This window comes from Apodemus sylvaticus, chromosome 1, assembly GCF_947179515.1.
Source record: "Apodemus sylvaticus chromosome 1, mApoSyl1.1, whole genome shotgun sequence".
Classification (NCBI taxonomy): domain Eukaryota; kingdom Metazoa; phylum Chordata; class Mammalia; order Rodentia; family Muridae; genus Apodemus; species Apodemus sylvaticus.
In genome coordinates this window covers 13,623,477-13,649,164 of record NC_067472.1, presented here as the reverse complement: position 1 = coordinate 13,649,164, position 25,688 = coordinate 13,623,477, and the positions used below count along the sequence as shown (strand labels likewise).

The 25,688-nt window shown below is 45.1% G+C and overlaps 1 protein-coding gene across 1 annotated transcript in view; it reads left to right on the top strand.

Annotated features, from left to right (window-relative positions):
* The window catches only part of Cfap58 (cilia and flagella associated protein 58), a 101,669-nt gene that overhangs the window by 73,440 nt on the left and 2,541 nt on the right, over positions 1–25,688 (top strand). Inside the window, exons 16-17 of the mRNA XM_052182080.1 lie at positions 18,941–19,060; positions 22,317–22,450. Coding sequence (XP_052038040.1) covers positions 18,941–19,060; positions 22,317–22,450 — 254 coding nt within the window. The remainder of the gene's footprint in view (positions 1–18,940; positions 19,061–22,316; positions 22,451–25,688) is intronic.

Here is a 25,688-nt window from a genome sequence, read left to right as displayed (position 1 = left end):
ACCAGATAAAAGCAAAAATAATAAAAATATACGCTGTAGCCTCCCGGAGCACAGCAGCCCCAATCCCCCAGAACTGCTTAGCCCAATGTCTTTGCTATTTAAGAGGTCTCGATGAGCATCGCCCGTGAAATCGATGTGTCCAAATGGCACCCATATGGGAAAAGCCTCCATCCCTCTTTGATATCTAATACACCTATCACTCCCTGACTTGTGAAGTCTTTTTCATTCCACCAGGTCTGAAACAGCTTGAATTGCTCCTAGGTCAGAAATGACTCGGGTACATCTAGACGTCATGCGTCCCTCTCATTTCGTGAGCTTTTGAGCTTCCTGCGTTGACCCCAAGGTTATGATCATACCCAGTCACTTCACTGTCCCACTCCAGGTTCCAGCTTTGGCCGACTACACAGGGCGCCAGACGATAAAGCACAGCCTTTGGTCCCCTCAGCAGGAGAGGGCCAGGACTCTGCGCTCCAGACTAGCTTCCCTGCTCGGCTCAAGAAGGGTCTAGCCAGGCTAGCGCAGTTCTCCTGGCTTTCAAGGTACACGGGAACAGGGAGGGGCAGCCTCTGAAGGGAGGTTTGCAGGACATTTGAAGTTGGGAGTGTGGGAGCAGATGTATTAAGAGTGGAGGTGGAGTTTTAAGTAGGTGGATCGGGCATCCCGTTGACATTGCCGAGACATTTGTTAGTCTTTGCCCACGATAGCTCTGCCATCGGGTTGGGTGGCTCTTAGTGTCTAGGGCTTGCACTGCGTAACTCCAGGCCGGCGTAAATCACACGAGCTGCAGGGATAATCCGTCCGTGGGCTCCAGTAGCCCGAGCACAAAAGCCGCCCTCCTCTGTGGCTGTTTTCTATGCTCCCTCCTCCTTATGCTGTTCTTTTGGAAACAAATCTACTTTGCATTACAGAACTTAATACACAATTTTCCACTTCCCTAAAATTTTATTAAGTGCTTTATGGAACAATTTGCACAAGGTCTAATTTCCCAAGTTGTCGGCTGTGCGGCATAATGACCTCATACTTTTTCATCTAGTTTCCGTGCCATTATTTATATAAAGAGGGGGCTGGTTTGCATTCAAATTAGGCACATGTGAAAACTGGATAGGTTTCTTCTATAATTTTAGATGTGAGGCAATATTGTTGCTCAATTTCAGAGCTATCCAATAAATTTATAGTGTGAGCCCTTTCCAGGATGTTAAATATCCTGGCACCCACAACGAGAAAGTGTGGAAAGAGCAGGGTGAAACTGACTTTGATAATGTATATTGATTAACTCAATTTATTCAAACTAATACCACTTCAACATGAAATGAACTTTGAGTTACCAACATGTTATTTTACATCATTTTCTGGTACCATAGCAACAGAGCAGAAAGTGTGTAGCATCTGATGTATATTAAAACTTACAATGAATATCGGTTCAGACTATGAACAATTGAAACGCTTGATAACTACAAGTGGCTAGTGACTGTCACACCAGCTAGCATGGTTCTGTTTTTTTGGACATTAATTACACATCATCTTGGCTATAAGTTCTTTCTGATTTCCCAAGATTGTTTGATGTAATCTCAATGAGGTTCTTCACAGGACTTCAGAGAGTTGTTTATTCATATAGTGGAATCACCCATCCATCCATCCATCCATCCATCCATCCATCCATCCATCCATCCATTTACATATCCATCTATCCATCCATCCATCCATCCATCCATCCATCCATCTATCCATCCATCCATCCATCCATCCATCCATCCATCCATCCATCCCCCAGTGATGGCAAGTCTTACTTGCCAACTTGATAGCATCTAGAATTATCTAGAGGATGAACCTCTGAGCATGCCCGTGGTGTTATTGTATGCTGGCAGAGGTAGGAAAATGACACACCCCGGGCAGCGCCATCCCCTGCCTGGGTCTTGTACCATTCATGGAGAAAAGGAGCTGATTAGCACACATGCGTTCCTCTGTTCCTGGTTATGGATGTGATGTATCCTAGTTTGTTTTCTGTTGCTGTGACAAAACATTGACAAAATGCGACTGACTTGGGGGGTTGGAAAGAAAAGATTTGTTTGGCTTACAGACCCATCGCTTCAGGAAGCCAAGGTAGGAACTCAAGCCTGGAACCTGGAGGCAGGAATGGAAGCAGGACAACATGAGAGGAAGCTGTTCATTGGCTTACATTCAGTCTCTCTCTCTCTCTCTCTCTCTCTCTCTCTCTCTCTCTCTCTCTCTCTCTGTCTGTCTGTCTCTTTCCCATTCCTCCTTCTCTCCTTCTCTCTCTGAGATAGGATCTCTTTGTGTAGTCCTGGCTGTCTTGGAACTTGCTATATAGATTAGGCAGGTCAGGAACTCACAGTGATCCCACTGCCTTCTCCTCTGGGATGCTGGGATTAAAAAAATGTGCTAACATATCCAGCCTCAGGTATCTTTCCTATGCAACAAAGATCACATGCGTAGATGTGGCACCACTTACAGCCTGAATCTTCTTCCTTCAGCAATTAGCAATCAAGACAGTGTGCTCCAGAATACTCATGAATTATTCTTATAGATGCAAGTCCTTAGTCAAGGTTCCCTATTCCCAGGTGACTCTAGTTTGTATCAAATTGTCAGAATCTAACCAGGATAAGATGTGACCAGCTCTCTGAAGCTTCTGCCCCTGTAATATTCTCTTGTTGATAGTCTATAATCAGGAACTTTGAGACATATTAAACATTTTCTCTCTTAAGTTGCTTTTGTCAGGTTATTTCATAATAATAAGTAAAGAAACTACACTGTTCACCTGTCTATTCTCCATCTACACATCCACCCACACATCCATCTATCCATCTACCTATCCATCCATCCATTTACATATCCATCCATCCATCCATCCATTTATATATCCATCCATCCATCCATCCATCCATCCATCCATCCATCCATCCATTTACATATCCATCCATCCATCCATTTATATATCCATCCATCCATCCATTTATATATCCATCCATCCATCCATCCATCCATCCATTTACATATCCATCCATCCATCCATTTACATATCCATCCATCCATCCATTTATATATCCATCCATCCATCCATCCATCCATTTACATATCCATCCATCCATCCATCCATCCATCCATCCATCCATCCATCCATCTGGCCACTTCATGTAGTCACTTATTTAACAAACAACAAGAATGGTCATGTGCTTATTGTACAATGTAAAAAGCACAAAATGGCCCTTAATTTGGCCTGAGAAAATCTACTGGACATGAAGGGGCTGTAAGCCAACAACTACAGTATAATATAGAAACACAGACTGATAGACAGTGTTAGGCATTTATGATTGAAAAAGTTAGGTTAGGTTCCTTCTGTATACACAAACAAAAGTTTGAGAAATATCACAAAGGTTCTAGAATAAAACACAAGTGAAATTGTATGTAATCCTGGTATTAGAGATTCTCTCTCTGTGTACATGTGTGTGTGCATGTGTGCATTTGTTTTGTTTTCGCTTGAGATACAGTGTAAGTACAGATGAGCACAACACACGCACACACCTTTCATTCATTCCAACTGGCAAATTAAAAAAAATATTTTCTTTTTATTATTTTAAATTTTTTGCATGTGTGTGTCTGGATGTGGGTATGTGTGTGTGAATGCAGGAACATTTCAAGGCTGTGGTGTTGGATCCTCCTGGAGCTAGAGTCCTAAGCAGTTGTGGCATGTTACTAAGAGTGCTGAGAATTTAACTCAGATCATTTGCAAACCAGTGAGCTCAATGAATGTGGAGCATCTCTACAATCCCCTAACATTTTTGTTTTCTTGAGACAGGGTTGGTCTCACCTCCTAGCTGGCCTAGAACTCTCAAAGTAGATCAAGTGGCCTCAGACTCACAGACATCTGCCTGCCTTTTCCTCTTGAGTGCTAAGATTAAAGGTGTGTGCCACCATGCCTGGCCCCAAGTGTCAAATGTTAACATTGGGTCATACTTGCTTCTGATTTTAAATATTGAATAGATTTTTCAAAATCAGGTGAAGACTTCTTTATCTCTCTTTCAAAACCTCATTTCCCCCTGCCTTTCCTACAGACAACGGCTATCGTGAATTTGATGGGTGATCCTTCTATATATTTTGGTACGTTTACTGCAAATGGATGTACCTACCAGCAATAGATAGGATTACTTGATGTATTTTATATCTGCACATGGTATTATATGACACCCATTATTATTCATTTCCTTTCATACCCATTCCACATTATATTTCTGTGATCTATCTATATGAATACGCTTCGAGCTGTAGATAATTTCATTGTATATCTCTACTAAATCCATCTTTTTAAGTGATGTGATTTAGTTTAGTACATTTTCTTTTCAGTTTTCATGACTGTAAAAAATTTCAGTGGGCATTCCTGGGTAGGTGTCCTTGTATGATAGATGAACTTTTCTCTAGGAATAGGAAGAGGTCCAAATAGCATAAAAGGGCAAAAATCACAAAGGAAAGATGGTGGTACAAGCCTGTAATACCAGCAACGTGGGAGCTTGAGGCAGGGGGATGACAGGTTCAAGGCTTGTTTATGTTTGAAAGTGAGCTCCAGGAGCAATGGAGTTAAGGCCCCATTTCAGGATAGCAATATCTCTAGAGTTTGATACTGTAGTAGCTCAGTATAGAGTACTTGCCTAGCAAATACAATGTTCTGGGTTCAATTCCCAGGAACTCTTCTGTTCTCCAAGTCGAAGCGGTGTCCTGGGTTCAGGTCTTCACTTTGTAGTTTATAGACATGTAGTCTTGGACACATGACTTAGTCTCAGTGAAATCTGGTTCTCTCAATGACCAAGTTGATGTGAGAGGCTCACATGGATAACGTGCAGGAAGTGCTTTCTCCTGAGCTTATGGCCAGTGATCAATACAGCTTAGCTCTTATCACAATCACCATTTTAAAGTAATTGGTATCAGCTTGTCTTTTATTGGTCCCTAGGGGATCGTTTGTATCAGAGGTCAAATTAACTATGATTCTAGAGTTTCTATCCTGTTTCCTACTTTAGGAGCATCTTAGAGAGAGGAAGCTGGAGTTTACCGTCCCGGCTGACCCTTGACTCCAGACTTAAGAGAAGAATGTACGAGGCCTGGAGGTATACTCCCAGTGTAGAGAACTTAGGCAGGGCCAAGAGGAATGCATTTCTTTTAGGGCCAAAGAATCTGAGTTTGAATGAAACAGATCCCTTGACTATCTCTCTCTGGAAACCCAACAATGCACGTGCAACCTGGATTATCTTACTCCTGTACAAAGTACCCAAACCAAGCGTTAGAGAGATTGATTCAGAGGAAAAGCGATGTGTGGGCCCAGCCAGGGGATCTTTGAAGTGGACTCTTGTGTGCTCTTGGAAAGTGATGGCGTATTATGGGTGATGGAGCTCCTGGGGCCTTTTTCTGTTTAGAAATGTCCCTTCTCTGATTTTAAGGTCATTTTATTATTGTCAAGAACTCCCCTTATCACAATGTACTCTGGAATCATTTGTCTTTCTCCTCCATTAGACTCTAAATTCCTTGAATCACAGGAAGGAACACGGTCTCTGGGCACTAACTGGGTTAGTTAGTTCCCTTCACAGCCTTAGGACGAGTGATCTTCAGGACATAGCTTCTTATCAGTGAGGTGAGGCTAGTGAACTGTAGACTCTTTGAAAGAGATGGATACTATTTGTAAAAGGCAACATGGGACTGGCCTGTAGCAGTTGCTTAGTTAATGGTATCTGGTGACTTGGAGGGTAGCTATGGCTGCAGAGACAACAATGCTGGCATGCTGCCCAGTGTCAGGCTCAGAACAAGTGTGTGTGTATGTGTGTGTGTGTGTGTGTGTAAGAGTGCCAGCGAATAGAGGAGTGTGTGCATGCCCTCCCCAGCTAACTCTTCCCTTTTCTTCCTCCTTTGCTTTCTGTTCCATCTCGTTCCTATTCCCCCAGGGGTAACCACTATCCAGGTCACATTCTCCAATACTGCTTCTGTTTGCAGAGATCTCATTACGTGTGAAGGGTTGAGGTAGCACCTTCATGAGGGTGAAAGTCAAGATGATTTTTCTAGATTCTTCTGACCCCGGACTTAGATTCCTTAGCACTTGCATGACGAAAGGATGTCCTATTGGTTCTTTCATCCAGGGCAGCCTCTTCTTCTTGGCACTGCTGTGAGCGTTTATGGGGTGGTAGCTTCTTCTAAGATCCATAGGTTGAAATGTGAAGGCAGCTTTGACTCTGAGATCCTCTTCCATTCCAGTCAGGTGCTGACTGCTTCGGTACCATTTACACAGACCCTTGCATCTGTCTCCAACTTTTGGCTCTGTTCTGTCTGCTGTCACGTCACTGGGCGTTGCCTTCATTCAGATCCTCTCTGTGGTCTGGGAACACCTAGGACAACCTACTCTGTGTTAGAAGAAAATACAAAAACATCTGGATGTATATGCATTTTAATCTCTCTTTAAAATGCTCTGATTTATATACATTTCATGATATAAACAACTCATTAGGGTACCTAGATAATATATCATGCCATTAACATGATGGTAATATTAAACTCCAAGAAACTCCCATAGCTTACTATTGCCTGGAATTAGAGACAGACTCATCTGGTGTCCTTAGAGACACATGCGTTCCTCCTGCCTAGTCTAGCAAGCTGTTAGAGCCCTTCTTGCACACCCGCTGCCTCGAGCCACCTTGGATGCTTTTTGGAGGCTCTTACAGTGTCACATTCTCACCCCTGTGCCTTGCCCTGCATTGTTCTTTTTCGTGTAGTGGCCGAGAACAAGGAGAATAAACATTCTCAACCCAGTCCAAACCGCTCCACTCAGTCAGTTACAGGCTTGGCTCTGCCCCTCAACAGCTTCACTTGGGAAAGGCAGTGACAATCTGAGCTCCAACCTCCTTAGCTGGGACACAGTGTCCAGTTCGTGCACTAGCACACACCCGAGTATGTACTGTGCCTGCCATGTCTACAGTACCGCTTCAGTGTGAGGCGTGAATTGCTTCTCTTACTTTCTCCACCCTAGTATGCTTTGTTTTCCCAAATTATGATATTGTTTAGGGAATTGGGCATGCCATGACTTGCAGGCAGTCATGAAGAAGCTTTCTGTTAGCGTGGTCCCTGCTTACCTGTGTCTCTCTGCATCAGTGGCTTATGTTGACAGCACTAGTATCTGTTCAGTGGAATTATCCACCCACATTGAAATCCAACAGTACAATGAAAATACAGTGCAAGGCATTTGTAAGGTGAAATTATAACCTTTACAACAGATGTCAAGAGCCACGATGCCAACAGAGGTGGCACCAGGAAAATGTTGGAATCATATTCAAAGTCAGTGACAAAGCAGAATCTGGTTGGAAGAGAACAAGTTAAACAGGCAGACGTGCAGATGGAAGGTAATGTTAAAAGATCCAAGAGGTGTAAAGAGATTTGCAAGAAATTAATGAAGCCTTTGCATATTTCTACTGAAAGAAATCTTTTAAAAACACTCAGCCAGAGTGCTTAAATGAAACACAAAGAGCATTAACCATAAAAGAAATTATAGCTAAATCTTACTACAGTAAAATTAAGACCGTCTGTTCCTTCAGGGAAATCATAAAGAAAGTTAGGGCATAAAATTTATATCTCCAGAATATATAAACAATTACAAATCAATAAGCGAAAAGCTAGTCTACACTAGAAGAGAGAAATGGCACCTGAAGAGACAGTTCTCAGTGGCGTCCTATTGCCTATAATTGAGGACAGAGTCACCTGTGTGTCCCTAGAGATAGCTACAGTTCTCCTGTCTACTACTGTAAGGCGAGAAGGAGGAGGAGGAGGAGAGAAAGATGGAGAATACGCTTGAAAAAATGTTCAACATTGTTTTATACTTGGGGAAATGAAATCTAGGCCCACATTAAGGTATTATTTTGGGGGATAAAAGTTAAGATGTTCATTTTAGTTATCTATAGATACATTGGAAATTGCTACAAATATCTAGTAGCTTAAAATAACACAAATCTGATGACTTCATTGCTCATAATAACTACGCTATGTGTGTATATGTTTGCATGTGTGTATGTGCATTATTGTAACTATTAGTAATTGTCTTACTTGTTCCAAGTCTACATTGCTAAAAATTCAATACAAATTGTCACGAGACAGTTTTTAAAATAAATTTTAGTTCAATTTTTACAGGGAAAACAAGTCTCATCAACAATTATTTTTAAGGCTAAGATTTGTGGCACAGACCTGAGTCCCAGGAACTTAGGTGGTGGAGGCATTTGGATCTGGAATTTAAGGCCTTCCTGGGCACATTAGTGAGATGATGTCTCAACATAAAGGCGTACAAAAGATGGCCAGGCTGTGGTGCCGCAGCAGGTGCTTGCCTTATGTGTTTGAAAGCCTCGATTCGTGACTTATTTAACCCTTTCAAACCATTCTGATGTCTACCACATGGGTAGTGAGGGTTCCTCAGCTTCCTGCGTCCAAGTCCAGGGTCAATTCCGTCTTAGTCTGTCCTGAGTTCATCTACCTGCTGGTTTACACCCATCTCCTCAGCGGTCCGGCTCCTGCACCACTCACCATTTCCCAGAATCCTCTCTCTCCAGTGTCCCACTTCCTGCCTCATTTCATTGGTCATTTTTATCAAGACGTGATGCTTATAAGAGATTCTCGCTACAAAAAACATTTCTCTTCTACATGACAGGGTTTTTAAATTCATTTCAGTAGATTCTTTGAAAACATATTTGTAAAGTAAAACAGAAGCCGGTGGGCATATACATTCTTTAGTTTCAGTTTTGTTTCCTCCAAATGGGTAAGTGACTTACTGTTTTAAACAAATTCTTTCCCCTTTAGATACTTCTTGTCTGTCTGTGCTGAATCCCCTAAGGGGATGATTTCAGTGCAGATCTTCAAATACTAGTTTTATTCCATTAAAAAAAAGTAAAGTAAAAAGTATCACAATTCCAGTGTGACTTTGAAGGGCTTATTTGAGAGAGAGAGAGAGAGAGAGAGAGAGAGAGAGAGAGAGAGAGAATGTATGTGTTTGTATGTGTTTTTTGCATGTATGTTTGTGTGTGTTTGTATGTGTGTGTTTATGTTTGCATGTGTGTATATGCATTTGTGTGTGTGTGTGAGAGAGAATGTATGTGTTTGTGTTTTTTTGTATATATGTTTGTGTGAGTGTGTATGTGTGTCCTTAGAGGCCAGAAGAGAGTGTTGGATCTCCTAGAATTGGAATTACACTCAGTTGTGAGCTGTTTATCATGGGAGCTGCTGGGATCTGGAAAAGCAAGTGCTCTTGACCTCAGAGCCATCCCTACAGCACCCAAGGGAAATATTTTAAACCATCACTTAGGTCGAACTAAAACACAACCCACATGATCAAAGACACCCCATGTCCCTCACTTTCAGATTTCCCTCTGTCCCTGGCCATCTTTCTGGCCTCACTTTATGCCTTCTTTCTAAAAGCCCACGGTGTTCCCTCAGCGCAGCCAGTGCGTGTGTGGGGGCAGGACCTCCTGAAGCACAAGCAGGGACCTCAGCCCCAAAGAAGGCTGAGGCACGGCCTCCCAGTAACCGTCCATTGCCGCCAGCAACCTGAACATATGAAAGCCTCCCCACCAAACACTGAGATGAGTCTGCCAAAACATCACCCACTCCGGAAGACCGAGAACTATTAAAAAGATTCCACGTTACTGGGGCAGAGATCTGTTCTAGCCTTGGCAATCTGACCCTCATCTAGGAATCCTTTTTGATTCTATAACCCCCACTTCGTGTTCGGAACCCAATGGTCCAGCTATGAGGATTGGGATACAGTTATCTAGTCTCAATAATGCCAAGCTTTATAACAGCAAAATTGCCAAAGAGGAGGCACCGTGCCCACGAGGTACTGTCTTACCATCAAAAATCAAGCAAGCAAGCAAGCAAGCAACCAACCAACCAGCCAAGCAACCAGAGTGCCTTATGAAGAAGAACTGTGGGCACTATTTGTGCAGGATGGTGAGCTTGGATGGCCTCAGTCTAACCGGAGCATTAACAATCACCACCTTCTCTGTGTCAGATACCTGCATGCCTTCTGGGTACACTTGAGAAGCCCGATCCCTAGGAGACCATGGACAGATTTCAAGTGGACAGACTTCAAGGGCTGTTCCTTCGATAGAATCTTTCCTTTGACAGCAAAGATGTTTTCTGGCCCACAGATGCAAATATTATTCCTCCGACTGCTGTTATTATGGTTACTGATCCACAAGATATACCTGGTGCCTCTGCTGTGGCCCACCAACTGGACGCCATCTCTGCTGCTGAGGCCGCCCATGCTCTGTACATTATACCTTCCATGCCTTTGGGGACCTGGCAGACTTTAATCTTTATAATGAGCTCTTTGCTTTCCCTTTACCGGACGGTAAACTTCTTTTTCTTTTTTTATATTTCTTTTATTAATTATTTTTATACATTCCATATTTTATTCCCCACCCCCACCCCTGCCCACTCTGCAACTGTTCCACATCCCATACCTCCTCCCCTCCCCATGTCTCCACATGGATGTCCCCACCTCCCACCCCACCAGACCTCTAAACTCCCTGGGGTCTCCAGTCTCTTGAGGGTTAGATGCGTCATCTCTGGATGAACACCGACCCAACAGTCCTCTACTGTATGTGTGCAGGGGGGCCTCATATCAGCTGGTGCATGCTTCCCTGTTTGGTGGTCCGGTGTTTGAGAGATCCCTGGGATCCAGATTAATTGAGACTGCTGGTCCTCCTACAGGGTCACCCTCAGCTTCATTCAGCCTTCCCTAATTCAACAGCAGGGGTCAGCTGCTTCTGTCCACTGGTTGGGTGCAAATGTCTGCATCTGACTCTTTCAGCTGCTTGTTGGGTCATCCAGAATGCAGTCATGCTTGGTCCCTTTTTGTGAGCACTCCATAGCCTCAGTAATAGTGTCAGAGCTTGGGGCCTCCCCTTGAGCTGGATCCCACTTTGAGCCTGTCGCTGTACCTTCTTTTTCTCAGGCTCCTCTCCATTTCCATCCCTGTAATTTTTTCAGACAGCAACAATTATGGGTCAGAGTTATGACTGTGGAATGGCCCCCTTCTCCCTCATTTGAAGCCCTGTCTTTCTGCTAGAGGTAGGCTTTGTAAGTTCCCTCTCCCTTCTTAAAGTTTCAGACTTTCTTTCCTTTGTGTGAACCTTACATAGATAAGTACTCACTTAACTTGGATTTCTCTGGATCTGTCTCCTTAATGGTTTCAAGAACTCTCCTGATTTAATAGGAGCAAGTTCCTCATCACAATTACTAAGTAAGGTTCAACGGTGACTTGAACAGTAGTCTCAGCTACCTAAGGGTAGGATGGTCTAGGGGGTGAGCCACCTTGTGCAGCACAACTTCATAAACATTTGCTTGTATTTTATAAATAAAATCCCTTTAAAAGAATAATCCTGTTTGAAGATTTGTATTGATTTAGTCAGAAGCAATTTTCTTATTGTTCCAAACACGGTGAAGGTCAGAGCACGCAAATCCCTCAGGTGCCTCACAAAGTATTTAATCATCTGGATGTGGGGCCGAGACCGAGTTTCCTGCTCAGAGCAAATGGGCTGAGGAACTCTGGGTCCCTAGTTCTAGCATCTCACACTCTCTCCAGGGGCCTTTGCCACTTCATGACATCATAAACAAGACAGGCCCAGGGTTCAGTTTTGCTGACATTTTCCTTATAAAGCCAATAAACAAGACTGCCTCAAGAGAACAACCATTATTTTTCCTTTTCCAAAGCCATGTAGAAATGCAATTAGTTTACAGAGCTTATGATTCATTTTTTTTCTGCTAATGAAAACAGGCATTTTTAGATACATTAGGCTGCATTCTGGACTTGCCTTCATATGAGGGGTGGGGAGTAATCTGGGTAAAAATTAAATCTAACTTTGTATTTTATTAAGAATTATAGATGGGGTGTGAGGGAGATGGAAAAATAACTGAAACTAAGCCAAGAGGCAAAAATGTATGTTTTCTTTTAATTCTGGAAAAGAATTATGGGTGCAATCAGGATTTCTGTGTTTAAGAACATTGTTAAGAAGCCAACACATTACTTTATTGGGGAAAGCAGCTTAAGACTTACTCCTGCATCTCCACTGATGTGATTCCTGTGCGCATGCACCTTTGAGTAGTGACGGAGCCAATCAGTCTGCATACATTTAAAAGTCATATGAATTTCAAAAATATGTCTGGAGCAGAACTATTAGAAACCCCTGAAAACGTCTAATGAGGAGATCAAGGCTGCACACCAACTAATTTCCTGAGCATGAACAAATAAGACACAATGAAAAAAATTAAGTTCAAAGTGCTGAGGCTCACGGCACAGGTGGGATTATCAGCACAAACATAGCTGCTCCTCTGTCTAAGACTACTATAGAATATGGGGGCACAGAGAAGTGCCACTGTAATTGCAATTGGAAAAAAATTACCAAGCACCTAAAAAACACAACTGGAACACAATAATAGGTGTGAGGAATATAGGGAACTTTGTCATAGTTCTGACCCCAAGTTCACAGAGTTCAAGTGTGGGAGTTAGGACCCTAGGGCATGCCTATCGGCATTCAGGAAAATCAACATTTCTGTATATTGTGTGAAAGAGGTGTTTTTAGAAGCGGTGGTTATAAAAGTTATAATTCTTAATTCACTGAATTTCCTATCCACCCAGGCAAGCCTAGCATAAAGAGGAGACTGCACGGTCATTTTGGAGGACTGGTATTCAGGAGTCCATGTGGGGGGTGGGTGGGTTTTGCCCCGGTAGGGCAGGGCGGTGTCTGCAGGCAGGAGGGAGGCTACCCACTTCCTGCGCACCAGCAAGTGTCCCCAGATCTCACCCAGGCAAATGGATGCTTCCCGGCTGAGCGGAATGAAGCACTGGCATTTGCCGAGCACAGATTGGGATGAAAGCAGAATAAATTAGTACCGCGCCGTCAGTTACTGCTTCGAGTGGGCGAGCCTGGGAAGAAGAGGTGCTGAGGCACGTGCTGAATGCGAACTACTTTCTGTCTCCAGCCGAAGATGCCAAGTAAAAGACAGAGACTATAAACAGTGATCATAGAATCACAGCCGGGGAGGGGAAGGCGTCCCGTGGGCAACTCAACCTCTCCCTTCGAATTGTCGCCGCTACAGAGCTCACTCTTATTAGGACACACTGCTCACAACACAGATTTTAGATTTATTGTCAGAGAAAATACAAATACCTGAGGTTTTAAGTGATTGTTTATCTGGAGTTTCCAGTTGAGCTTAGGGACTGCCACCAAGGGACGGCAACATTATTTGAAGTTAGCAGTAGAGTTAGTTTTTTTTTTTTTCCAATTCTTTTCTTGTTCATGTGTATGTATGTAGTGTGTGTTCCTATATGTGTATGCATGTTGAAATGTATGTACACAGACTCATGTGTGCCCAGATGCGTGTGAGCATGTATGGGCATACCTATGATGACCATAGGCTAAAGTCGATGATCTTTCTAGATCACCCTCTGCTGAACTCACTGAGGCAGGGACTATCCCCCGAATCTAGGGCTTCCTGAGGACAGTGTGGCTAGCCACCTCACTCAGCGGATTTCCTGTCTCAGCTTTCCCAGTGCTGGAATTACAGATGGGCTACCAGACCTGTTCTGGGAACCGCTAAGCCATCCATGCCTCCAGCCTCTGTAATTTCTTAACACTGCATCTAGCAGATCTCGGCAATACAATGTGGACAACATATCCACTGTACCTTGGCGCAGGCTCTTGCAGCCAGAGACTTTATGATCATGCCAATGATCTCTCCCACAGAGGGGATACAATGTCAGGGGAGAGAACATCAGTTTTAGCATGGCCTCCGTGTGGTTAACCTCAAGATATACCCAGCCGAAGAGAAAGGCAGTCTTTTAGTGTGACTAGCTTTATTCTTACTGTTCATAAAATAACTTAAAGACTAAAGCATGCTGCTGAGTATTGATGCACAATTATAAAAACTCTGAATAAATAAGAAACTCAAACCTAAAAAGATGCAGCTATTAGTTGGTGAGGAAATAAAGTATTTATGATTTTTCTTATGATATCTCATTGACATACGGCGCTGCTAACCAAGTGACAAATTAATTGACTCGGTTTAAAGAGAAATGGATGTGGCTTAATGAAGAGGGACAGTCTATGTATTATGAGACAGCTGGTTCTGCCGCTGCTGGCTTATGGAGACAATATACATTGGACAGCTAATGAGTCTCTGTTGCGTAAGATAGATTTTCTTTATAATAGAATTGCATGCTTTGTCTCTAAATGGGGTTATTATACACACCATTGCACAATGTTTGAAGAGCCTGGTTGGACCTTGTAGAGGGTTAGGAGAGAAATAAATTGGAAGACAATCGTGCTTAAGACTGTCAATCCATCAAACGCTCCATATTTATCTAAATTACCAGCACGTTCTCCCCAAATACAAATTTGGATGATACACATGGCTGGAATGTTAATGATGACTGGACTTCACGTTGGTTCTCCCAGTCAGGGTTTCCTCTGTAAGCACAAACCGACACTGGCAGTGGGTCCCATCCCACCACTATCTACCACAGCCACACTCCTGCATCCCTCTGTGTCAGCACCTGAGTTTCTTTCTACATTTCTCCCACCCCCTGCAAATGCATATACCACTTATCTTGGGTGATTTAATTCTCAGAACTCTGGTTTTGAATAATTGATTTTAATGGAAATCTCATTACTTTTTTTCATACCTGTGGGCTCCTTGCTGTTCAGTTGCTCAGTTCTTTTTCTATTATCTATCTGTCTGTCTGTTGGCCTGTTTTTACATCTATCTATATTCATCCATCCATCCACTCACCCACCAGCCCCTACCCACCTACCTACCCACCTACCCACCTACCCACCTACCTACCTATCTACCCACCTACCTACCCACCTACCCACCTACCTACCTATCTACCCACCTACCTACCCACCTACCCACCTACCCACCTACCTACCTATCTACCCACCTACCTACCCACCTACCCACCTACCCACCTACCTACCCACCTACCCACCTACCTACCCACCTACCTACCTACCCACCTACCCACCTACCCACCTACCTACCTACCTACCCACCTACCCACCTACCCACCTACCCATCTACCTACCTACCCACCTACCTACCCACCTACCCACCTACCTACCCACCTACCCACCCACCTACCCACCTACCTACCTACTCACCTACCTACCCACTTACCCGCCTACCCACCTACCCACCTACCTACCTACCTACCTACCCACCTACCCACCTACCTACCTACCCACCTACCTACCCACTTACCCACCTACCCACCTACCTACCTACCTACCTACCCACCCACCTACTTACCCACCTACCCACCTACCTACCTACCCACCTACCTACCTACCCACCTACTTATCCACCTACCCACCTACCTACCTACCCACCCACCTACCTACCCACCTACCCACCTACCCACCCACCTACCTACCTACCCACCTACCTACCTACCCACTTACCTACCTTCCTACCCACCCACCTACCTACCTATCCACCTACCTACCCACCTACCCACCTACCTACCTACCTACCCACCCACCCACCTACCTACCTACCTAGCTACCCACCTACTTACCTACCTACCTACCTACCTACCTACCTACCTACATACCTACCTACATACCTACCTACCAATCTATCTAAGGTTCCAGTGCTCTGTGGCTTTGTATACCTGCATATTACCCTTGGCCATAATCTACCATGTGGTTGCTTAGAATTGAACTCAGGACCTCTGAAAGAAAAATTGGCGCTCTTAACCACTGAGTCATTTTGCCAGCCCCTCTATTTCCTTTCTTAAGATTTACTTTAACATCATGTGTATGAATGTTTTGCCAGCATGTATGTAGGTGTCCCATGTGTATGCCTGTCCTGGTAGAGTTCAGAAGCGGGCACCAGATTCCTTGGAAGTGATTGGTTGTAAGCAGTCACGTGAGTGCTGAGTCCTGGTCTTCGGCTAGAGTAGTACGTGTTCTTAACCACTGAGCCTCCTTCCAGCCCACACTCAGCGACTTAGAGCAAATTCACTATACTTAATTTTGTAACGTTGAGAAACGAAACTGGATATGGTGGAATAAAGTGTTAATCACTCTGCATCCAAAGATTAGTACGCAGGTGGGGCCCACTCAGATGCTGTGGAGACGAGATGGAGGGTTTGAGTTGTTTGTTTTTTTTTAACTCTACACATTTATTTTGTGGTGGCTTTGCGTCTGATTTATCTTTTGCTTGACTCTTATTGATTAGTAATTAATTGATTGATTAGGAATTTTGTAGCTTAGTTTGAGCCAGATTCCCTGCTCCTCCACATGCAATATTGGGTCTGAAAGCCCCCTGCATCAGAGGGAGGGTGATTCTTAGGGAGCACAGCCGAATGCTTTGCTTGGGAGGGGCTTTGGGCATTAGTACCGCCCTCTGACCTTGGCAACGCCCCCTCCGAAGCCGGGTGAGAGCATCTGCTTCTTCTCAACTTCCTCCTCTGTGTCTGGACTCCCGGCTGAGCATGAGTCATTGAGACATTACGCTTGGGAAATAGTTCATGGTTCTTGGAGTAAGATGGTCTTTTCAGCCAAGAGATCATCCTGTCCTGAGCCAGATTGCTCCCTCTTCATCACCGGAGGTTCTTTCCTTTTCAACCGTCCGAGTGTCTGTAAGAAAGCAAGGTGAGCCGGGAGAAATGAACAAAACACTTTCATGAGCTTCGCCACACAGGTCTCAGCCTCTCCAAATTGAATCTTGGAGCCCTGTCAGAAGTGTTATTTTTCCAACAGAGACGGCATTAAGAGGCTATAGAAAATAAACTCACCTCCTGATACCGTTCTCTCTGCTTGCTGTATCCATTTACTGCGATGAGTATATTGGAAAGTATGACGGGGGGGGGGGTGTTATACTACAAAGAAAAATCGCCTCGCTCTAATTCTATTTGTCTGTGTTTTCCTTAATATGGGCTTCCGGTTCCCTTATCATTTCTAGAAGGGTGTCCTACCAAGGCGGCAGCTCCTTGTTTGGTGAGTGGGTTTACGGAGACACTTCATCCCACTCACTTCATTCTGAAGCCTCACGCACTGCTCTGTAGACTGAGCTATGGTTTTATAATAAAAATTCTCAAATTTGGCCAGGGGAAAGGAAAACCCTGAAACAAACAGTAACAGTGCCCAGATAATGGATTTTTACGATTTTACAAATGGATTTTATGTGCTCTGGTAAAAATAGATATTGGGTGACAATACCAAGGTTGCATAGCTCTAGGTAGAAATCAGTTTCTGTTTGACTGGATGTTTCATTTCACAAGAGGTTCCGTACTTGTCAGGGTTTCCCCTTTAGCATAATTACCTGCAGGAGATCACAGTGCTCAGAGACGAAGAACATGCATGAGCCTTTATCAATGCCTGCGGCGTTTACCCGACCCTCTGCATATGACGGTCTAGAAATGGGACAGTGATACTGAAACACACTATGTTCAAAGTGCAATGCTTCTAGTGTAAAGATCTGAAAAACCCATCAGTTTTCTAACCAGTGATTAGAATCTAGTCTAGCTATGAAAAGCTGGCGTTCTTCGGATTCCTGGGAAATCCTTTCTCTGAGTCCCATAAAGGCGCCTGCCCCAGTTTCCCTAGGATTTTATCCATCCCTGGGCCATTTCCTGTTTCCTTTCTTCCCACATCCTCGTGCTTCATGAGGTACTGTCTTCTGCGTGTGTTCTTTCGGATTCCCATATGTCACTGAAAGCAGCCTGAGGGAGGTGGCCAATCAGCTTGTCCTCGGCCGCTTTTCCTTTCCCTCCTTGCGGGCTACATTTCTCCTGTCTCTAGAGCCTCTGCTTCGTTTTGCCTTGAGGCACTCTTGAGTTGTTCCCCTTCGGACTTTTTCTTACTCTCTTCAGTACCTACCCGTGCTGTGCTAATTACTGCGGGGAGCCGAGCGCGCACGAGAGCTGTGGGCAGCCGAGCACCGCGGGGTCCTGCTTGCTCTTCCGCTTCCAGTTCTGGGCTGCATGTTCAGCTCTCAGCTCTATGCCCGGTGGCCCAGGCTTAGTGACCTCGGCCTCTGTCTGCCTAGCCTTTGGGGCTTCTGCTCCTCGCCTGCTTTGCTCCCTCCATCATTGTGGCTTTCCCTTCCTCCCCTCCCCCACAGGGGCAGACGCCAGAGACTCAAAAGTCATTGGGTTCCTGCCTTCCACACCTGCCTGACCACTCAGCAAAACCCACTGATTCCACTCCAGTGATATCGTCCCATCTGCCTGGGTTCCCCCTACTGTTTCTGAGATTCATCTTTCCTTGTCTTTTGTCTGTATGGAGGCCCTGGGACTGGTCCCCCTGCTGCAAGTTGCTTCTGCTACTCCATTATTTCTGTGGGCAGCCCAGGCATGCTCATTCCTGGCTCCCAACTGCCTGAAGAACCTGGTTCTCAATACAGCGTAGACTCACACCATGATCTGGGCTCTTCTCTCTTCTTCCTGACGCGTCCCCTTGATTCGCTGTTGCGAGACAACTCCTTCACAGAACCCATGGACTCTTAAAGTCACACCCAGTTCCACCATGGAATTTTGGCCTGTGGTCTCTTCTCTCCTTGTATGGGGAAAGTGGCCACTCATGCTTGGAGAGGACATTCACATGGTGTTTTTGCACACCTTCACCCACCTCCTCTGGTAATAGTCACTGGACCCTCCAACACCGCCCTGTGATCATCTGTCCAGATAGAGAGGACCTTTATCTTGTTTGTTTGTCTCATTCCTTGTCACTTGACTCCAAGTGCTGGGCGCATCCTAGGACTTTGACAGGTGCGGATGTGACTGCTACCCAGTGGATGTAATAGCTGCCAGGCAGCTTAGAAGGCTCCGGAACCATGGGGCCCTGTGGTGCCAGCTTGGGCGGGTTGTTTAATTTCTGCTCCTGTTTATGCCTTCCCCCAGGAGAAGGAGAAGCTGTATGTGGAACTGAAGCACATCTTGGCCCGGCAGCCTGGCCCGGAGGCTGCGGAGCAGCTGCAGATCTACCGGCATACACTGCGGGAGAAGACCAAGCAGCTGAAAGTAAGCCTCTCTCTTGGTTGCTAGCATGGCTGCCTTGAGGGCACTCCTGCGCTGCTCAGTGAGTCAGACTACCATCCAGCCAGCTTATCTCGGCGTTCACTAGACTCTAATGATCCCAGAAGGAGGAGAGTGAGCACCAAGAAAAGAGGGAGGAAGGAAGGAAAGAAGTGGTATATTGGAGGAAGGGCTTGTGGGGAAGGCCGCAGAATGGTTTAGACAGCTCAGATGGTAGAAGAGAACACCATTGCACACCATTGCCAAAGCAAAGTACATTACCACACCAAAGGTGACACCATTGCCAAAGCAAAGCACATTACCACACCAAAGGTGACACCATTGCCAAAGCAAAGCACATTACCAAACCAAAGGTGACACCATTGCCAAAGCAAAGCACATTACCAAACCAAAGGTGATACCATTGCCAAAACGAAGCACATTACCACACCAAAGGTGACACCATTGCCAAAGCGAAGCACATTACCACATCAAAGGTGACACCATTGCCAAAGCGAAGCACATTACCACACCAAAGGTGACACCATTGCCAAAGCGAAGCGCATTACCACACCGAAGGTGAGACCATTGCCAAAGCGAAGCACATTACCACACCAAAGGTGACACCATTGCCAAAGCAAAGCACATTACCACACCAAAGGTGACACCATTGCCAAAGCAAAGCACATTACCAAACCAAAGGTGACACCATTGCCAAAGCGAAGCACATTACCACACCAAAGGTGACACCATTGCCAAAGCGAAGCACATTACCACATCAAAGGTGACACCATTGCCAAAGCGAAGCGCATTACCACACCAAAGGTGACACCATTGCCAAAGTGAAGCACATTACCACATCAAAGGTGACACCATTGCCAAAGCGAAGCACATTACCACACCAAAGGTGACACCATTGCCAAAGTGAAGCACATTACCACACCAAAGGTGACACCATTGCCAAAGTGAAGCACATTACCACACCAAAGGTGACACCATTGCCAAAGCAAAGCACATTACCACACCAAAGGTGACACCATTGCCAAAGCAAAGCACATTACCACACCAAAGGTGACACCATTGCCAAAGCGAAGCACATTACCACACCAAAGGTGACACCATTGCCAAAGCGAAGCACATTACCACACCAAAGGTGACACCATTGCCAAAGCAAAGCACATTACCACACCAAAGGTGACACCATTGCCAAAGCAAAGCACATTACCACACCAAAGGTGACACCATTGCCAAAGCAAAGCACATTACCACACCAAAGGTGACACCATTGCCAAAGCGAAGCACATTACCATACCAAAGGTGATACCATTGCCAAAGCAAAGTACATTACCACACCAAAGGTGCTTCCTGCTGTTCCTTTCCACCCATAATAATCATTTGCAAAGCACCAACCAGTGCTCAGGGTTTTGCTTCATTTGAATTTATCACATACATAGCCACAAAAGTGAGATAAAATCGTGCAAAAAATTTCTTCTTGGCACAGTCCCCTTCCCAGTGACATAAGAGCCTCAGTCGGAGACATGGAGTATTTTATTATTCTGTGCGCCTCTTGGGAAAAGCTCTACATCTTCAAACCATCCTTTTAGCTTCTGAGCGAGCAGTCACTAAGAATACCAGAGATATTTTCTGCTCACACACACATCCATGCAAATCTCCTCAGGTCACATGACTTCTGGCACTCGCTCTGCCCAACCAGGGTGCAATCCTACCCTTCTATTTGGAGTAAACCAGATGACACCCTATTCGTATAGACTTGACCTCTTCATAAAAGGGACATTATTACAGTGCATCCTTTTAGGTGAAAAGGACACATGCAGCCAATCTCATTAGAACATCAATTTTCAAATTACTATGAGTGTTCATTTCACATGAGGACCCTGAGACACAATTTGAAGTTTGCAAAAGGCACACAGTCTTGATTACTTTCGTTTCTTGAAACAATAGAATATTTCAAGCCAAAAATAATCTTTCCTCCTCATTTTCTCATGGTGAGTATAAATTAGAAAAGCTAGTGCCTCCTTTGTCTTCTCCACAGTTGGCTCTGGAGAGTCCTCAATGGCTCCCTAGGGGGCATCCTGTTACAGCAATCCTTTACCTCAGGAAACCCTTGTCTTCAGCTCAGAATAAAATGAAACACCTTGCAGCAGAGGGATGGGGACTTTCTGAGCAAGTCCCACAAAACCAAGCCATTATCTGGATTCTCAAAACAGGGTCTTTGTTCCTAAGAATCGAGCCACTGAGACAGGTTTTCTTTCAAACGAGAACATCATGTTCTTTGGTGCAGCCAGCATGGTCATAATCATATTCACAGCAATTAAGAGAGAAGAGTTCAGAAGCAGACAAGCTGGCAAAGCGATGATCATGCTTTTATGACTATCCTCAAAACAGCAAGTGTATGCCCCCTAGAACAACTGGCTGCCCTTTCTTGCCTGGATTTTGGTAGGGCGCACAGCTTAGTTCTGGCATACTTCATACCCTGTTTGGAGGAGTAAATTTCTGCTCTAGTACAGCTTATGTCACATAGCACTCATTGAACCCAGCCATGGAGGGAGGTGGGAGGGTCAGACTTCTTATTACAGCATCTCTCTTGCATTAAGATCTCCAAGGCACAAGCTCCCTGCTTTTTAGAGATAAGGTATCCCACTGCTGAGATACACAGAGAGCCCAAGAATAGTCTCAGAGAATGAAAAGGATGATAGACATTTAGCAGAACAACCACCCTGGTGCACACATCCATACCTTCAAAGCCTAGTTTGTGGTAGTGGGGAGACACTTTCAGAAGGGCTTTTACCATAATCCTCAGACTCTTACTCCCTAGCGGTATTTTCTCTTGAATGTATTTTTAAAAGGCCAAGAGCTATTTTAGATGTTGTGTCTGCGTTCTGTCTCCACTTGTAACATTCCCCCCGAAAGGCGTTATGAATAGAGTCAAATGGTGGTCCATCTGAACTCACTCCAATGTTTCTGCTGGCTCTTCTTTTAATACAGGATGATATTTCATTTATGTTTGTCACTTGGTTATGAAGTCATCAATTCTCAGCCAGATTAATAGCCAGGTATGGGCCCTGAGCCTGTGTAAGCATGTGTAAGCGTGTGGAAGCATGCTGTTGTAGTTTGAAACCCAGACTGGATAGTGGTCTGAACCTTCAGCTCCTGGGATGAGCGGTGGCAAGTTAAATATTTCAGGAAAGGATAGCATCGCCCTGCACATCCTTCACTAACGCTGTTTCACGGGTTGCATCAGGTTCTGTCATCGGAGCTGAATATGTATGAGTCACAGAGTCAAGAGTACAAGTTTGAGATCGAGAGACTTGGCAACGAACTGGTGTCTTTAAAGAAGAAATACCTGGCTCAGAAACGCAAAGAGCTCATTCAGAAGTAAGACTCAGCCCAACGTTCTAATCTCGTTCTAACCTGGTATCTGATTGTAAGAAAATATTTGAAATGGGGCCGGGAGTGGTGGTGCTTGCCTTTAATCCTAACATTCAGGAGGCAAAGGCAGGCAGATATCTGTAAGTCCAAGGCCAGCTTGGTCCACAGAGAGAGTTCCAGGCCAACCAGCGGTACACTGTGAGACCTCTATGTCCCAAAAAAATGTTGGAAGAATTTCTCAGAGCTGCCAATCTCAGTAGGGTAAACTGAGTCATGGGTCAAACAACCAGAACATAACACATTAAAATTCATGTCTTTTCTAACATTGATCTCTCCTCTCTTAGAGACTTATCAGGGATTCACCAACACCTGCTCATAGGTGGACTGGACAGGGCTGTCTGGTTACACACACTATCCTCATGGCTTGCCAACGGTCAGGTCATAACTGTTTGCAGATGAGACTCAATCGCCAGCCTTCCCTGGGCTGAAGGATTCCCACAGTTAAAACCTGTGGGGGGAGGCAGGGCTTCCTAAGGCTTTTGTAAAGCAGTGACACCGAGGTGATTGGGAAGACTTCCTATGTGTAGACATGACTGACTCCCAGCATGCATGTTTGGTGACTGACTAAAGCATCCGTGGTGGGGCATTGGCCTCAGCTCCTCTTCCAGGAGATAAAGATATGAAGATGCAAGTCCTGAGGTTGACATTTTGGGTTTGGGGTGCCCGAATGTTGGAAGCAGGTGTTCCCTTAGCTTTTCTTTACTGCTGTTCCCCTGTTCCCAGAAGTGGAGCAGGAGACCAGTTGAATCAGGAAACTTGGTCTGATTGTGTGGCCTTGCCAAAACTGATCCAGCTAATCCCACAATGACTCCCATCACAAGCTGAAAGTCATATTTGGCATTTCATCTGCATGGACACCTCAGGGACAGGCTGAAATATGGTTTGAGTGCATCTGCCTACAATCCGTTAGCAGCAAACAGCATATAAAGTAACTGGATGCAAATTCATTTGCCAGTAAAAATCCGCCCTTCTTGTAAATCAGAATATTCCCCTGGTCCACATTTAGATGGCGGTTCCTCGGGTGGAGTGAAATACTGCCGTGATTTAGAGAAGTCTGTTTTAACGTGTGGGGCTTGTGGCTGTCTTTCTGAGTCTGTGGTGAGGTGGATAAAGCACGCCATTTCCAAGGCCCCATTTCCTGGTAGCCAGACTCAGCCTCAGGAATTGGTGACTTGAAGCTTTCTGGGTTGTTTTCAGTCACACTGAAGTTTCAGAACCACTGAGAGAGAGGTGGGAGAGAGGGAGAGGGAGGAGAGAGGGGAAGGGGAGGGGAGGGTGAGGAGAAAGAAGAGGGGGAGAGGAGAGGGGGGAGGGAAAGGAGGATGAAGGGGGAGGGAGAGGAGGGGGGAGGAGAAGGGGAGAGGGGAATCATAGGTACAGGAGTGGAGTAGAAACACTGTGTTAAACTAAGTAGGTCACAGTGTGTGCAAGTGGAGGGTCACATCACCTCTGCCATCTTGAGGCCGCACTGATAATATATCATCTGGTTTCTTGTGAGGGAGGTGTTGAGCTCTGAGACCTTCCAAGTTTTTGAGTTCACATTCTGAACAACAAATGATTCTTGACATCATTGCTCCCCTCGAATGTACACAGACATGCCTTTTTTTTTTTTTAATGAAAAATGGTATTTAGACCCACTTCAGGTCCACCTGCAGGATATTTTAATTTGCAGGCTTCAGGCATGCTGTCTTCATTTCGTAATGTTATGTGAAACATAATGCTTAGCTTTAAAGAAAAAAGCCCGATTAGACTCTGATACCCTCTTTCCATGACGGGGACCGCCCCACGTGTCTCTAAGGCTCCATACACTCCACTTGAAGGTCATTGTGGCATAGTTTACATAGCTCCAAACAGCTAGCATGGTTAAATGGTCAACCATCTTCCTATTACACAGCTCCGTACAGCTAGCACGGTTCAATGGTCAACCATCTTCTTAGAACCAATTCACCTCTTGCTGTAGCTCTTTGGCTTGCCCTAGCCTCCTTTCCAAAAAACATGTTCAAGTTGCATATATTTAGTGTGTGTGTGTGTGTGTGTGTGTGTGTGTTTGGCTCTTTGCTTTCATTAGCTGCATTTAGAGTGTCGCCTAGGTAGTGGTGCACACTTGGTGGCGAGCCGCTGAGCCCTTTTGCTTGATTCGGTGGTATCTGTTTGTGGTTTTACTGGTGATTCCTTTCAGTCGAGGCGTCCTAAGCCGGTGGTAGACTAGGAGAAGAGATCAGAGAAGCACGGCCAAAAAAAAAAAAAAAAAAAAAAAAAAGATTAAGGCGCTGAAGGAGATATGCAAAGGCAGGGACAAAAATGCTGAGATGGTGTAGCCGGGGAGGGCGAAGGCTGCAGGGAGCCGTTATAATGGTCTATAAATACATTAAACAGATAATGCAGAGGAGACAGCATTCCCATTAGTCAGCTTAGACCAAGCCAGAAGCTTTAAGCCTAAGTTCCTTCAGAAGGGAAAATTCAGGTTATTTAAGGCAAGGAAGTGCAGGGAAGGGGGAGTGAGGGCTGCCGGCATCTCACACCAATCAGGAGCTAGACAGAGTTGCCAAAGAGGGGGAAGGAAGGAATCCTCTTTGCTGGATCCACTCAAAGCTAGAGCCTCTTGTCCTCTTTATGAGGATGGGTTTTCACAGAAATGAAATCAAATCTGCCAGGAGCAGCTGAGGTGGCTAAGCAATGCTCTACAGGTTCTTTCCAAATGGAATAATCTGGAACCTCCCCTGCGGGTGCTTGCTCTACACACTGTTTAGAGACAGCTACTCGGAGCATTTTTGCCTTTTGGCTTCTTTCATTTGTCTCAGACACACTCTTCACCAGCCATTAGTTCCACCTACATCCCAGCCACATCCATCCCACATCCCTTAGAGGGATCCCTCCACATCCCTCCACAGGATCCACCCACATTCCTCTATGGAATCCACTCACTCACACCCCTCCAAGGGATCCCTCCATATCCCTCCACAGGATCCACCCACATCCCTCTATGAAATCCACCCATATCCCTCTATGGAATCCACCCATACCCCTCCAAGGGATCCATCCACATCCCTCAAGGGATCCACCCATATCCCTCAAAGGAATCCACTTACATCTCTCCATGGGATCCACCCACATCCCTCTATGGAATCTACCCATATCCCTCCATGGGATTCATGCACATTCCTCAAAGGGATCTACCTACATC